Source organism: Nelumbo lutea, chromosome 3 (genome assembly GCF_056320005.1).
Source record: "Nelumbo lutea isolate HS-2025 chromosome 3, American lotus-T2T, whole genome shotgun sequence".
In the NCBI taxonomy this organism is placed as follows: domain Eukaryota; kingdom Viridiplantae; phylum Streptophyta; class Magnoliopsida; order Proteales; family Nelumbonaceae; genus Nelumbo; species Nelumbo lutea.
The window spans coordinates 86973646-86985489 of NC_142686.1; the positions used below are offsets into that span (position 1 = coordinate 86973646).

Here is an 11844-nt window from a genome sequence, read left to right on the forward strand (position 1 = left end):
AAAAGATGCAAAGATGCAAGGCGCACAAGAGAGTGATGGATAGAGACCTTGAACTGACTGATAATACTGGACAATCCTGGACAGCACTGTGAAAAGGACGGCTCTAAGCAAAACAAAGAGACGAGGTCTCTGTCTGAACTAAAAACCTAACAAGGGAGAGACGTTTCATATTAAATGACAGCATAGATGAATACATATACACCTTGATATCGAAAAGGGACCCCCATCACATGGCTGCTGTGTTGGACGGAACTTCCAAGCAATTCTCTAACCAGATAAACAAAGTTCACCAAACTTCATGTCCAAGACCCGAGGTCCATGGAAAATTTGCAACACTGAAGGATTTTCAAGAAACTTCAAAAATTTTTAACTTAGCAGAGAAACATTTTGGAACCCAACAAAGAGAGAGCTTAGGCATCCACTTCGTGGGAATTAGACCACCATTAAGCATTGTAAGATAATATAAAGATGAGTTCATAAAACATTAGAACTCCTACCAAATACTTGTTGAATGTATTTCAATGTTATATTTGGAGAAGTGAGTATTATAATTACAGTAAGTACCTTATATATAAGCTTCTTAAGTGAACTTACTCGGAGTTCTTGTCCACCCACAGAAAGGGAATGGAGGTGAACTAAGAGTACAGAAGAATGGTTGGATGTAAACACAAAATACCATCACGGTCCCTTCTCTTTCTTCTTTTCCCCCCAATCTTTGTGAGTGTTCCTTTTAGTAGTCAAGTGACCCCACAGACGTGATCCCAGAACTCAGATTTCTCGAGTCCTGTCGGCTCACGTAGTCATCACAGCTGTTGCTGGAGAGCCTCTGGATTGGGACAGAATTCAGAAGCTCAATACCTTGTTTTCCCATCTGCTGCACTTCCTGAGGCGAGAGTATCTTGATACACCACACATTGTTTACAAACTCCCTGAAAAAATAACAGATAACAATAAAAAAATCAGCAACAGTTCAAAACACACCACCACCGTAGTTAAGAAATGTTGTTTCTCACGTCGTATTCATATATGGCAATTGGCAAGTTATGGTCAAACAATCAGATTAACAACCAAGCCAGTAAAGGTGACAGTAAGTGTTTAAAAAGGACCAGTTGAACAATTATAACAGTAAGAGTTTCCTATGAAGCACAGAATAGAGAATTTACAGATATGAAATGACAAAGTGCAAAATATGCTAATTCATCAAGAAAAAAGAGTGCAAAATATGCTGAATTGCGGGTGTAACATATGCAGGCTTTTTGCATCTTGTACCACTCACCTTATGGCATACCGTGCATATAAATATATGTTTCAAATAAACACTATGGTGCAACTCAACTGAACAAAACCATACAACTGGAGCTTCAAGTATACATAACATCTACAGTTTTGAAGCAATAGGATAGCGAGCTGTAAAAGGTTGCAACTTACTGCCAGGGGTCATCGCCAAGAAGAAGAACATCGTTCTCCCGGTCGACGAATACAAGCTGCCAGCCTGATCTCAGAGGGTCCTCCAATTGGCCTTCAAGGCCAAATAAACGAGCGAGCTCACTGCGCAGCTCATGATAGCTGCTGAACCTAGTGATATCCAGTGACCTCCCGAAGGACCCCGATTTGTGAACCTGTCAAGGATTACAACCTCCAAATCAATTACCAGGTAACAAATGTAAATTCTCACACTTGACAAGGAGCCACAATCCAGCTAAAATTTATACACCCTTAAAAAGCCAAAAAAAAGGAGAAATGAATACACAAAACAATCAAGCAGATAATTCATCTAGACATTTAGGCCGTGTTTGGTTGCAGTGCAAATTTATTTGCACTAGTACAAATGCATGGGAGTGCAAATGAAAAATATACAAATTCTCATTTAATTTTGTTTTGGGTTTTACTTTATTCTGTTTCATGTCTTAATTTACTTCCTTTGTACTGCAATCAAATAAAATAAACTAATATTTAAAACAAAAATAGGTCATAATTTAAACTCAAATCATTTGCACTGCAATAATTTTGCAGCAATGCAAAATTATTTGCATTGCAACCAAACACATCCTTAAGAGCACCATACTATACAAAGTGAACAAGCAGAGAGAACAGAATTAAGGACAAAACATTCAAGTTGTTGGTCCTACATAGTTTTTTTATCAGAACACTAGATTGTTAAGATTCCAGATAAGTATTAAATGTGTTTTCACTTGGTGAAAACATAGGCATGGATCACTTGTTAAAATGAGTACTTGGGCAGCCTCAGGTTAAGCATTTGTTAAATTTTCAATGGTCCCTGCATGAGGGCTGCTGCATTATAAATTCCGTCAATTCAGGTAACCTACTTGCCCCCCCCCCCGCGGCTACTGTTGATCCATCAACAGGAACACCTGCAAAATATGGTGATAAATCTGCTCACCTTCACAAAGGTTCTGGTTGGTGGGTTAACTTGGCCCACATTCTCTGGGGACTGCAGAAAACCTGACTCATCTAAGCAACTTGAAGTTGTGACAGCCGGATTAAGTGGGAAATCAGTTCCCGTGGAACTAATAAAATTGGAAGCAGCAAAAGGCATGGTTGTTGAATCACTATCACTGCCAACACCTCCAAGGCCTGACATCCCATTCTGCATTAGAAGAGAGGAAGAATCTATATTAACCCCAAAAAGAAGATGGCTTTGGGGATCTGTGCTACCTTCTTGGTCTACCGAGCATTCTCTACCAGGAAACGGTGGCAAAGAGATGGAATTTTGAGAGACATTGGTCTGTGGTTGGGGCATCTGCTCCACCTGGGGAAGAACACACTGAGTTGCTCCAGAAGGCAGAAGAGGTTCAACTGCAGCTCGCTTGGGCAACCAGGTGGTAGAAGGTATTAGGGAGGTGGTCCTTGGCAAATTAAGAAGTTGAGATGTCTCATCCTGGGGGAATGAGCCCAAAAGACTATGAAGGGGAGAAACACTGGATGTGGTTACAGGGTTCCCATTGGAGTCTGCAAAACTTGGTTGCTCACACAATGATGATATAGCCTGTAGAGATGGAGGCTGAGACTGAGACTGGGAAACAGACACAAGGTTTGACAGGGCAGTGACAACATTTGGAATCTGTTGTTGATCAGATAATTGTTGTTGCTGCTGATGATGCTGATGTTGCTGTTGTTGCTGCTGATGATGTTGATGTTGCTGTTGTTGCTGCTGATGATGTTGATGTTGCTGTTGTTGCTGCTGATGGTGTTGATGTTGCTGTTGTTGCTGCTGATGCTGCTGATGTAGCTGTTGTTGCTGCTGATGCTGCTGTTGTGGTTGCTGTTGATCATTAAATGGGAGGCGATGTTGCAATTGTTGCTGAAGAAGATGAACTGGAGGGTGGGGCTGGTTCTCTTGAACATTTTGTAAAAAGGGAAGCTGGGGTTGTGAGTGCTGCAACATCTGCCTTGGTATTAGAGAGGCAGACCTATTGGTCACAATCTGAGGTTGCTGGAACTGCAGAAGGGATGGAGATGCCTGTTTTGAAGGATCCACAGTCCTCATTTCCTGAAGTGCAGCAGCAGCCATTGCCTGGTACATATCAGTTTGAAGACCTAGCATAGAAGCATCCAGTCTTGGCTGCATCCAGGGTGTAACCCCAATTCCTTGGAAATTTAGAGATTGAATTCCCCTATCTCCACCATCCCCTCGTAGACACATCAGTTGAGAATTAATGCCCAGATCATCATCCTTCATCCCTGTATGTATCAAAAGAGACACTGCAAAATGATTCCTATGCATAATTGAGAAATAAGGAGCAAGAATATCAGCTGCTTCTCCAAGTCCTAGAAGTGTAAAGAAACCATACCATGTAAAGAGGGTAGTCCAGGAGGCCATGGTCTCTTGAGTCTGAGAGGGAATGGAGATGGATACATTGGGAATGTTGTTAAAGGTTCAATCTCCCACAATGACACTCTTGGTTGTCTCTCCCCTGCAGTAGACTCATCCCACCCAACCTAGTTTAACGGAAGCAATACTCGTTAGAAAAGTTTCCTACAGTATTTTCTAACAATGCAAAGCAAATTTAAGTGTAATCAAGTATCATAAGCTAAATCCCAAAGGTCTCAATACACCTTCACAGAGCGCCAATGTGAATTTGGCCATCGAACAGGATCCAAGTCACTAATGCCAGTTATTGTGCCCATATACCTGAAAGAAAATAAACAAATCACATGATCAGCAAATGACTACTTGTACAACCAACTAGGAATTTAAAGGTGGACATAGCAGATCAAGGATCTCCCTTTTAACACTGCAAAATAAGAAAGGCCACCAAGTAGATAATTTAACTATATACACACTTTCAGGCTTTGGCAATGAGTTGGAAAATTCATTCACACTACTCAACTCACCTATAATTAGAGAAACATCTGATAAACATCACTTTACTGGACCTATTTTTTTACAGCATAAGTTGAAACAATTTTACTTTCATCTAGGACATGTCATATGCAACATCCTTGAATGATATGTTCATCCACCCCAAAACCATCTTCCCTTGTGCACACTATATATATTTTAAGTCCATCTATTGCATATCTATGGCTCTCCATGAAAGGAAAAGAAAAAAATCAAATAGGAAGAAAAAAAAAGTTAAGGGAACCATTTAGCAATAACATTCAGAAGATGAGCTTCAGGACCAACCGACGGACACTTGATTCTTCAGTCTCAAACAGCATCCGAAAGCGCATACCAACAGAAACACGGGTGTGATAGACTGCCTTCACATACTTGGCTAGAGGTATGACAAATTCTGATGGACTAGCCCTGGGAAAGCAATTGAAAAAACAAGTGAACAACAGTGAAATGCCCCCAAAATATTCAATTTTCCCCAACTGGAAACAACTCTACCTTGGATTATAAAATATAGTGAATCGACTGTTTGTTGCAGCTGCATGAGCTGCTGCAGCAAGGAGCCCTATGTGCATACTGTCACTTGATAAAACTGACGAAGGCATCACTGTTTGTGGCCTATTGGCACGCCGGATTCCCAGGAGCAATTGGTTCTTTTCATTCCTTGAAATAAGTATGCCCCAGTGTCAGCAACAAGTTAAATCATGGATACATGGTCAAAATAACTGATCTAAAGGTTCAAGATCAAAGGACAAGAAGCATATTCCCTTGTTCATATCATACAAGTAACACATGTACAAGGAAATATATTTACTGCTTTAACAAATCAAAAAGAAACATGTCTTAAACTCAAAGAACAACCTAATCAGCCAACATAAGTAGATTATATGAATGACCATTTTCTGCTGAAAGCCTGAAAACGGAAAAAAATATTAATATATTGAAATAACTATGCAGTCTGTCAGATGAGTTTTTTCTCAAGCTCCCAAATGTGGACAGCATGCAAAGAACAGGTATTAGGTTGTTCCTACACATGATTCCTAAAGGCAAAGAAAGTCAAGATCACCAAGAGAGAAGCTTAAGAAAGTTCGCCTACCAGATGAAAAGGACTGAATCACCAGCAACGAGTCTTTTTGCACTCACAAAAACACTCCAACCCGTTGTAAGGAGATGCCTTTTAGGCTGGCCTGCATTTGAGATTGAATCAACTAATGAAAAGCTAGTCTTTTTCATCATAAGAAATTAACTAGTTCCTTTCTCGGATGGGGAAGATTAAGCTTTTTTATCACCTAGCAGTTGACATGTGAATAGGCAATTGAAAATGTACAATATGATCAATTGAAAAAAAAAAAAAAAAAAAAAACAAGCAGCACAAACCCCATTGACACCACTGCATGCCCAAGAGTTAGAAAATTGTTAAGGATGAGATTCAGGACAACAGCAGAGCACCATTCATTGACTTACACACAAATTTTTATCCATAACTAATAAAATCAAGGGCAGTTTCTAAATATATCAAGTTCTTATGTGAATATTTTTCTCCTCCATCAAGCCCAGAGCATGTCAAATAACAACAATGGAATATAGTCAAATGGCCTCAAAATGAAAGAAGGAACATAAACATTCTAGACTTCATTTTGCAAGTGCATAGAACCCCAAAGGCTACAAGTTGATGTAAGCAGAAGCCAAGAAAGAATGACTATTTACAAAAGGAGCTACGAGTTCTTTAAAGAAATAGGGATAGTAGAGATATGAACAAAAGAGATGGTTAAACCTAGAAAAATGACATACACACACCATTAAAAGTAAAGGAAGATGGAAGCATAAAAGAAAGTGTTCTACGCATGAGCAAACAAATGAGAAGTATAGTAAAAATTGGCTTTCAAAGATTATTCAAAAAGTCATAATCATGTCAACATCCACACCATTTACTTAAAAGTATAGTCTTCTGCAGCTCAACATCAAAAGACTACATATCTTGGAGTAATTGAAACTGTGTATTCATATGAACAAATAGCTTTCATACACATGATATTGGATACAGAATAAGATTAAAATAAGAAATTGTCACGAAAGCTCAGCAAACATCTAACCTCCAAGTAGCATAAGAGAAAGAGAAGTTTCACTCATGAAGAAAAGATACATCTAGAATTCTTTTCTAATGTAATATCAGAAAACTAACCCCGAAAAATATGCCTGAACTTCCACTCGTTATCATGAAGATCCTTAGCAATCAACTCCTGAGCTGGAGGCTGCTGGGAGAAGTCCTGAAGGAAAATTTGATAACATAGATGAATTTGTTCAACATTAGATCAGCTCAAAGAGGTGAAGGATATATCAAAATTTTAAAGTAAGCAGGTTTAGTAATATATTAACATAAGCAACCTACCAGTGGGGGAAAGACCTTTTCAGCTGCTCGGCGAGGCACAGAAAAACCACCATGAGTACTAGTGTCACTCGCGGTCAAAGTTTTACAAAAATAGTTTGTTGGTTGTTTGCTTGGTGTACCCAATTCTGTAGGCAGGTAAGGTTCCTTTTGCTCTTCCTGCAGAAAATAAATTGAAAATAATAAATAAATAAAATCCTAGCAAACCATTAAAGCAAACAGGGTGATAGGGGTTACCGGACTCAGTGGTTGTAAGGTCATCTGGGCATACACTTCATCAGTCTCTACATCTGCCTGAATTTTGACATATTTGGGATTTTAGGTAGCAAGCACAATGAATATCCAGAACCAGACAAGAGCAAAACAAAGCAGAGCTTACATGCATGGTCACATTGTGAAGCTGACAGATCAGCTGTGGTGGTAAGCTTGGGTAATTAGGGATATGGGCATCAACCTCCTTGTTGGTTGATGCAGCCACCTGCATAAGAATATTGATGACTTGCTTAATACCTCTAATAACAGGTGAACTAAGTTAAATTACCAAAAAAAAAATGTGTACAACGTAAGCTTTCAGCCATTTGGCCTTCAACCTTTGAGTGAACGAGTTCTATACATCCAAAGAAAGTGCAAACTTAATATGTAAGAAATGGAAATATTGATGTTGTTCCAGATGAAAGTGTGCAGAGGAGCGTAGTCTTCACCCAAATTGACAAAAGAGAAAAAACGGAATAGAAAAAAGAAAGTTTCCAGATGATACTAACAAGTGTAATTTATCAAAAAAAAAATGTTAACAAGTGTATATGCATGTATTAATAAGAATCGAAGTTTAAGATATAGTCAGTTAGTCACCAATTCACCTTACTGAACATTAAGATCTTTAGGCTCAATTTTATGGGGAAGATGGTCAGCCAAACAATCATAGGAGTGATGGCAGAGATAGCATGAAATTCCACCATGTTCAAGCACTACAGAATGATTCCAATGGAACATACATGCATAGACAGATAGACTCATAAACATACACATTACATGCATGTATATACACAAACATGTATCAATGGTTCGCTCCTGCCACATACAGCAAAGCAGCATCGGTCTTCAACCAAATAAATCTTCTCCTAATTTTTCTTTTTTTTATCAAAATCTTCTCCTACTTTTTCTTTTTTTATCAAAATCTTCTCCTAAATCACATGGGCATTCAGCAGAATCCGTTGCTCTAAGCAAATGGAAATTAACATTGACTGCGATTTGCTTATATTCCACGAGATGGGTGATAACCATCACAAATTCCATCGTATCACATTCGAAGGACTGAAATACATGTATACTAACCTGCTCACTGTGACCCTGTGGAAAGTAGACCACGCGGCTCCCAACAGCAGGCAAAGAAACAAGAGGGCCCGCGCATGCATGCCACAGCTCAGAATTCAGAACTCTCTTTTCCCCTACAAAAAAATATTCCGCAGCAACATTAACACAGATCAAGAAACTTAATTTCTCACACATTTGACTCAGTCACTGTTTACAATTGTCAACAACCAGGCTTACGAAGATACAATTTCGTATTCCTTTGATAGGACGATTTTGATCGAATAAATGGGCATTCAAATGGCCCAATAATCACTTGAATTCCTCCACAAACACTGGAGAAAACATGGGGTGTCAACTGAATGTTGGTATGAAGTTCAAATCGATAACTTAAAGCAAAGAGCAAAACTTCAGGGGAAAAGAAGAGGAGGAAAAAGCAGATCGGAAGCGTTCATAAAAGTTTGTAAAGACGAAAACCCGAAGAGAGAAAAGGACTCTGGTGGCTGTAAGCTTACCTTCCTGCGCCTGATGAATGAAACCAGACGAAGACAGTCTCATTTTTGTGAATACTATGGAGACTTTTGCTCAAAGATAGTTTACCCACCAACAAACACAGGATCCCAAAAGGCTGTTAGCCTCAATAAATAAGCAAAACCTTCTTAAAGAAACACCGCGTCGAGCGAAAACCCGCTACCTCCGCTTCCTTCTCGCCGAGAACAACAGCTACCTTTACTCCCTTCTCGCCGGAAACCACCATAACTCTACTTCACCCCTCGCTGAACCAAAAAACCGTACAAAATTCCAATAGGTGCTTAATGTCTCAGCTCCACTTGCCCGCCAGAAATTAACCGAGGAACCAGACACCAATCCCAAAATCGTCATACGCAGATTGGAGTAAACCAGTAGCAACCCCACCCCACCCAACCTTCATCCAAAACCGGGTCCGCTACAAAATATAATCCTTTTCAGCCTCATTCGTTCTAGATCTTCTCCGACCAAACCCTAGGCTTCCAATCTCCAATCCACAACTTCATGCAATGGGTTTAACCGCAAGAATCTTCACATTTCAACTCAAACCTAGAGACTAAGCTCCCAAACCAAAGCAAAAACTAATCACCCTTCACCAACTCCAAAATACTCTGCTCTTCTCAGCTACTAAGACCCCCCCTAGGGTTTCAAATATTCGCCGCCCACTTACAACCTTCCTTCACCACGACGTAGACGAATAAACAAAACCAAAAACACGCATTCCAGTGTAAAACCAACCAAAACCAGAAGAAACCCACAAGCCCTCCAGATCTCAGCCCCTTCAAGACCAAAAAAAACGGAAAAAACTGTACGACAGGTATCAGCACAAACCCTAAGTAAGCTCACCCTCAGCACAGAAACAGTATGTCTCAAGACACCATTTACCCCAGATCTCCAACTTCGGTACACAGAGAAAGCTCTGGATTCGTCAATTATAGTCACGAATCGAGCATTTCAAAACGAATTATACATCGTGGAAGCTTTCAAGAGGAGAGTGATCGGAGTTAGCAGAGCATTTGTCGACGATCCATCGCCGAAATTCCCCTTTTTAGGCTCTTTTCGAGCTTCGTTATTTTTTTCTTTCTTCTCGCTTTTGCTTTTTTTCACTAAAGAGAGCTTCTGCTAGTGCTGCTGCTGCTGCTGCACTGCTTCTCGTCCTCTCTCTCCCTCAGTCTCTCTCCTTCAATCCGATCAATCAATACAACCGCCATTATTTTTCGCTGGCTTTTATACCAGGAGAGGAGAGAGAAAGAGACTAGGAGAGAGACAGCGAGAGAAAGTGTGTCAAATTAATTTCTTTAGTTTTTCTTTTTTTTTGCTTTTACTGTTTTCGACTTTTCGTGTTCATAGTTCAAACAGACAGTTTACGTACGAGTTCAGACACGGATACTCGGTCAATTACGAAATTGCCCCTTTCTTTCCTAAATTAGATTAAAACCCTTTCTTTCCTAAATTAGATTAAAACTTAAAACTAACCAGAGTAGAACCCACGCAAATAAACCTAACAGGAAAGTAATAATATCGCAGTGGTTTTCCTGCACGGGTCGTCTAGCAAAACACCAGAGTAGTGAGAGTACCTTCCGCATGGAATGGATTCAAAATGGTCTTACCACGTGGCAAACATAAAAAACCCAAAAACTAAGAACGTTCGACATGCCACGTGTGACTTAGCCAAATGATTAGGTGGGTCCATTTAAAGATTGCATGCACGCCTCAAGGTAAGCAATGAATTTCAGGCCATCTGATTACCCCATTTCATTGGTAAATGATGGGATCCATCTTAGGTTACACACGGAAAGATGCAAATTTTAAAGGGTAAAGGATGAATGTTTGAACCAAGGTCCCAAGTATCGATACATATCGTTTCGGACTCCATTGGATTGGATGTATCGGAGGTCTGACCGATTGAAGGGTAGAGGAGATCTAAACTGACCCCCTGAATTGGTTGTGAAAAAAAAGGGCCTAAAATACTGTATTAATTCGTCCGATACACTCATACCAACATATCAGATATATGGGTATTTAAAACCATGATTTCAACCACATTTGAGAGGAAAATTGTTGAGAGAAATGCTGGTAGACATTGAAATTAATGCATAGCTATAAATAACCATGGTGAGTACATTTTTGCCATGAAATTTGTTTAAGGTGCAAATGCACCACAGGATCTGATATTTTCTTTCTTTATTTTATTTTATTTTTGTGAGGCAGCACCACAGGATCTAATCCAACCCTCATTAGACAATCATGTGGAGATGTGGATTATAAGGGTGTAAGCATGGTCTGATAAGCTATTAACTATTTTGGGAATATCACAAAATTAATTATGAAACTTAATTTGGCTTGTAAACATCCATTTTGTCCCTAATATACCTAACATTAAGGTTGTCCCTAATCTATCGAAAAACAATTATGAAGTTGCCAATGGTTTTAGACTTTTAGTTGGTAAATTCTTTACATGAGAAGAAATGAGCTACTCCCGTTGGAGCAGCGCTGTGCTAAAACCATGAAATGACAGCCTTTGGATTTATGCATGTGGCTTCACCTTATGTCACTTCATATCCAATATAGGTAACGCCGTGATTCACGGTTTTTAGTTGATTTTTATGCTTGCTCTTGACACCTACCATATATTGGGAATATCTTCCATACTTATTAGTTATTATTCATGGGAGATATTTTCAATGCAGGGTGGATGTGTCTGTGAAACGTCCATTTGTGAAGAACAGATTCCGCTCTATTAGAATTAGCTTGTTGTAACTAACATTTGGGTTCTATTCTTGCCTCCAAACTCCAATTAGGGGTGTTTATGAGGGGCTCGAATTGCTATTCACTACTTGTTTTCACATCTCAATCCATTAGATATAACAGTTGTGCATTGAGAATGTCTCCCTTTTCATTGAGAAATGTTCTCAATACATGATGGCTGTATTCAGTGGATATAGATGTGGGAACAATTACTGGATAACAGATCGACTGGTTTGGCCGAGGGATCATGAATCTGCATAGATCGGCTGATTTGGCCGAGAGATTTTTTTTACCTGTGTTAACCATATATCTCATGATCACATGGCTTGCAATCCGGTATGAATATGACACACAGCACGACCATGTCAATTATAACCATTAGTATAATGGTAAAAACATCCCCCAATATCTATAAATGGCTATTTTGGCAGATATTTGTATATTTTATCAAAGGGGGTGAAAATGATTAAAATGTCCCCTAACACTTATAAAAAGCTTAGTTAAGAGGAGCATTTCC

The 11844-nt window shown here is 39.4% G+C and overlaps 1 protein-coding gene across 2 annotated transcripts; it reads right to left on the reverse strand.

Annotated features, from left to right (window-relative positions):
- Positions 1-422: 422 nt before the first annotated feature.
- LOC148866211 (auxin response factor 6-like) lies at positions 423-9865 on the reverse strand. 2 transcript variants are annotated; one of them, XM_088975449.1, is made up of 15 exons: positions 8567-9854; positions 8076-8188; positions 7123-7221; positions 6981-7037; positions 6747-6902; positions 6540-6624; positions 5454-5544; positions 4856-5020; positions 4649-4771; positions 4078-4153; positions 3813-3960; positions 2677-3702; positions 2402-2595; positions 1429-1619; positions 423-929 (listed from the first exon to the last, which is right to left on the reverse strand). In XM_088975449.1, the coding sequence occupies exons 1-15, from the start codon at positions 8607-8609 to the stop codon at positions 731-733; spliced, it is 2766 nt and encodes a 921-aa protein (XP_088831575.1). In that variant the 5' UTR covers positions 8610-9854; the 3' UTR covers positions 423-730. The 2 variants fall into 2 exon arrangements, with proteins under 2 accessions (XP_088831575.1, XP_088831574.1); XM_088975448.1 differs by having other exon boundaries at positions 2402-3702; positions 8567-9865.
- Between the last annotated feature and the right edge of the window lie 1979 nt (positions 9866-11844).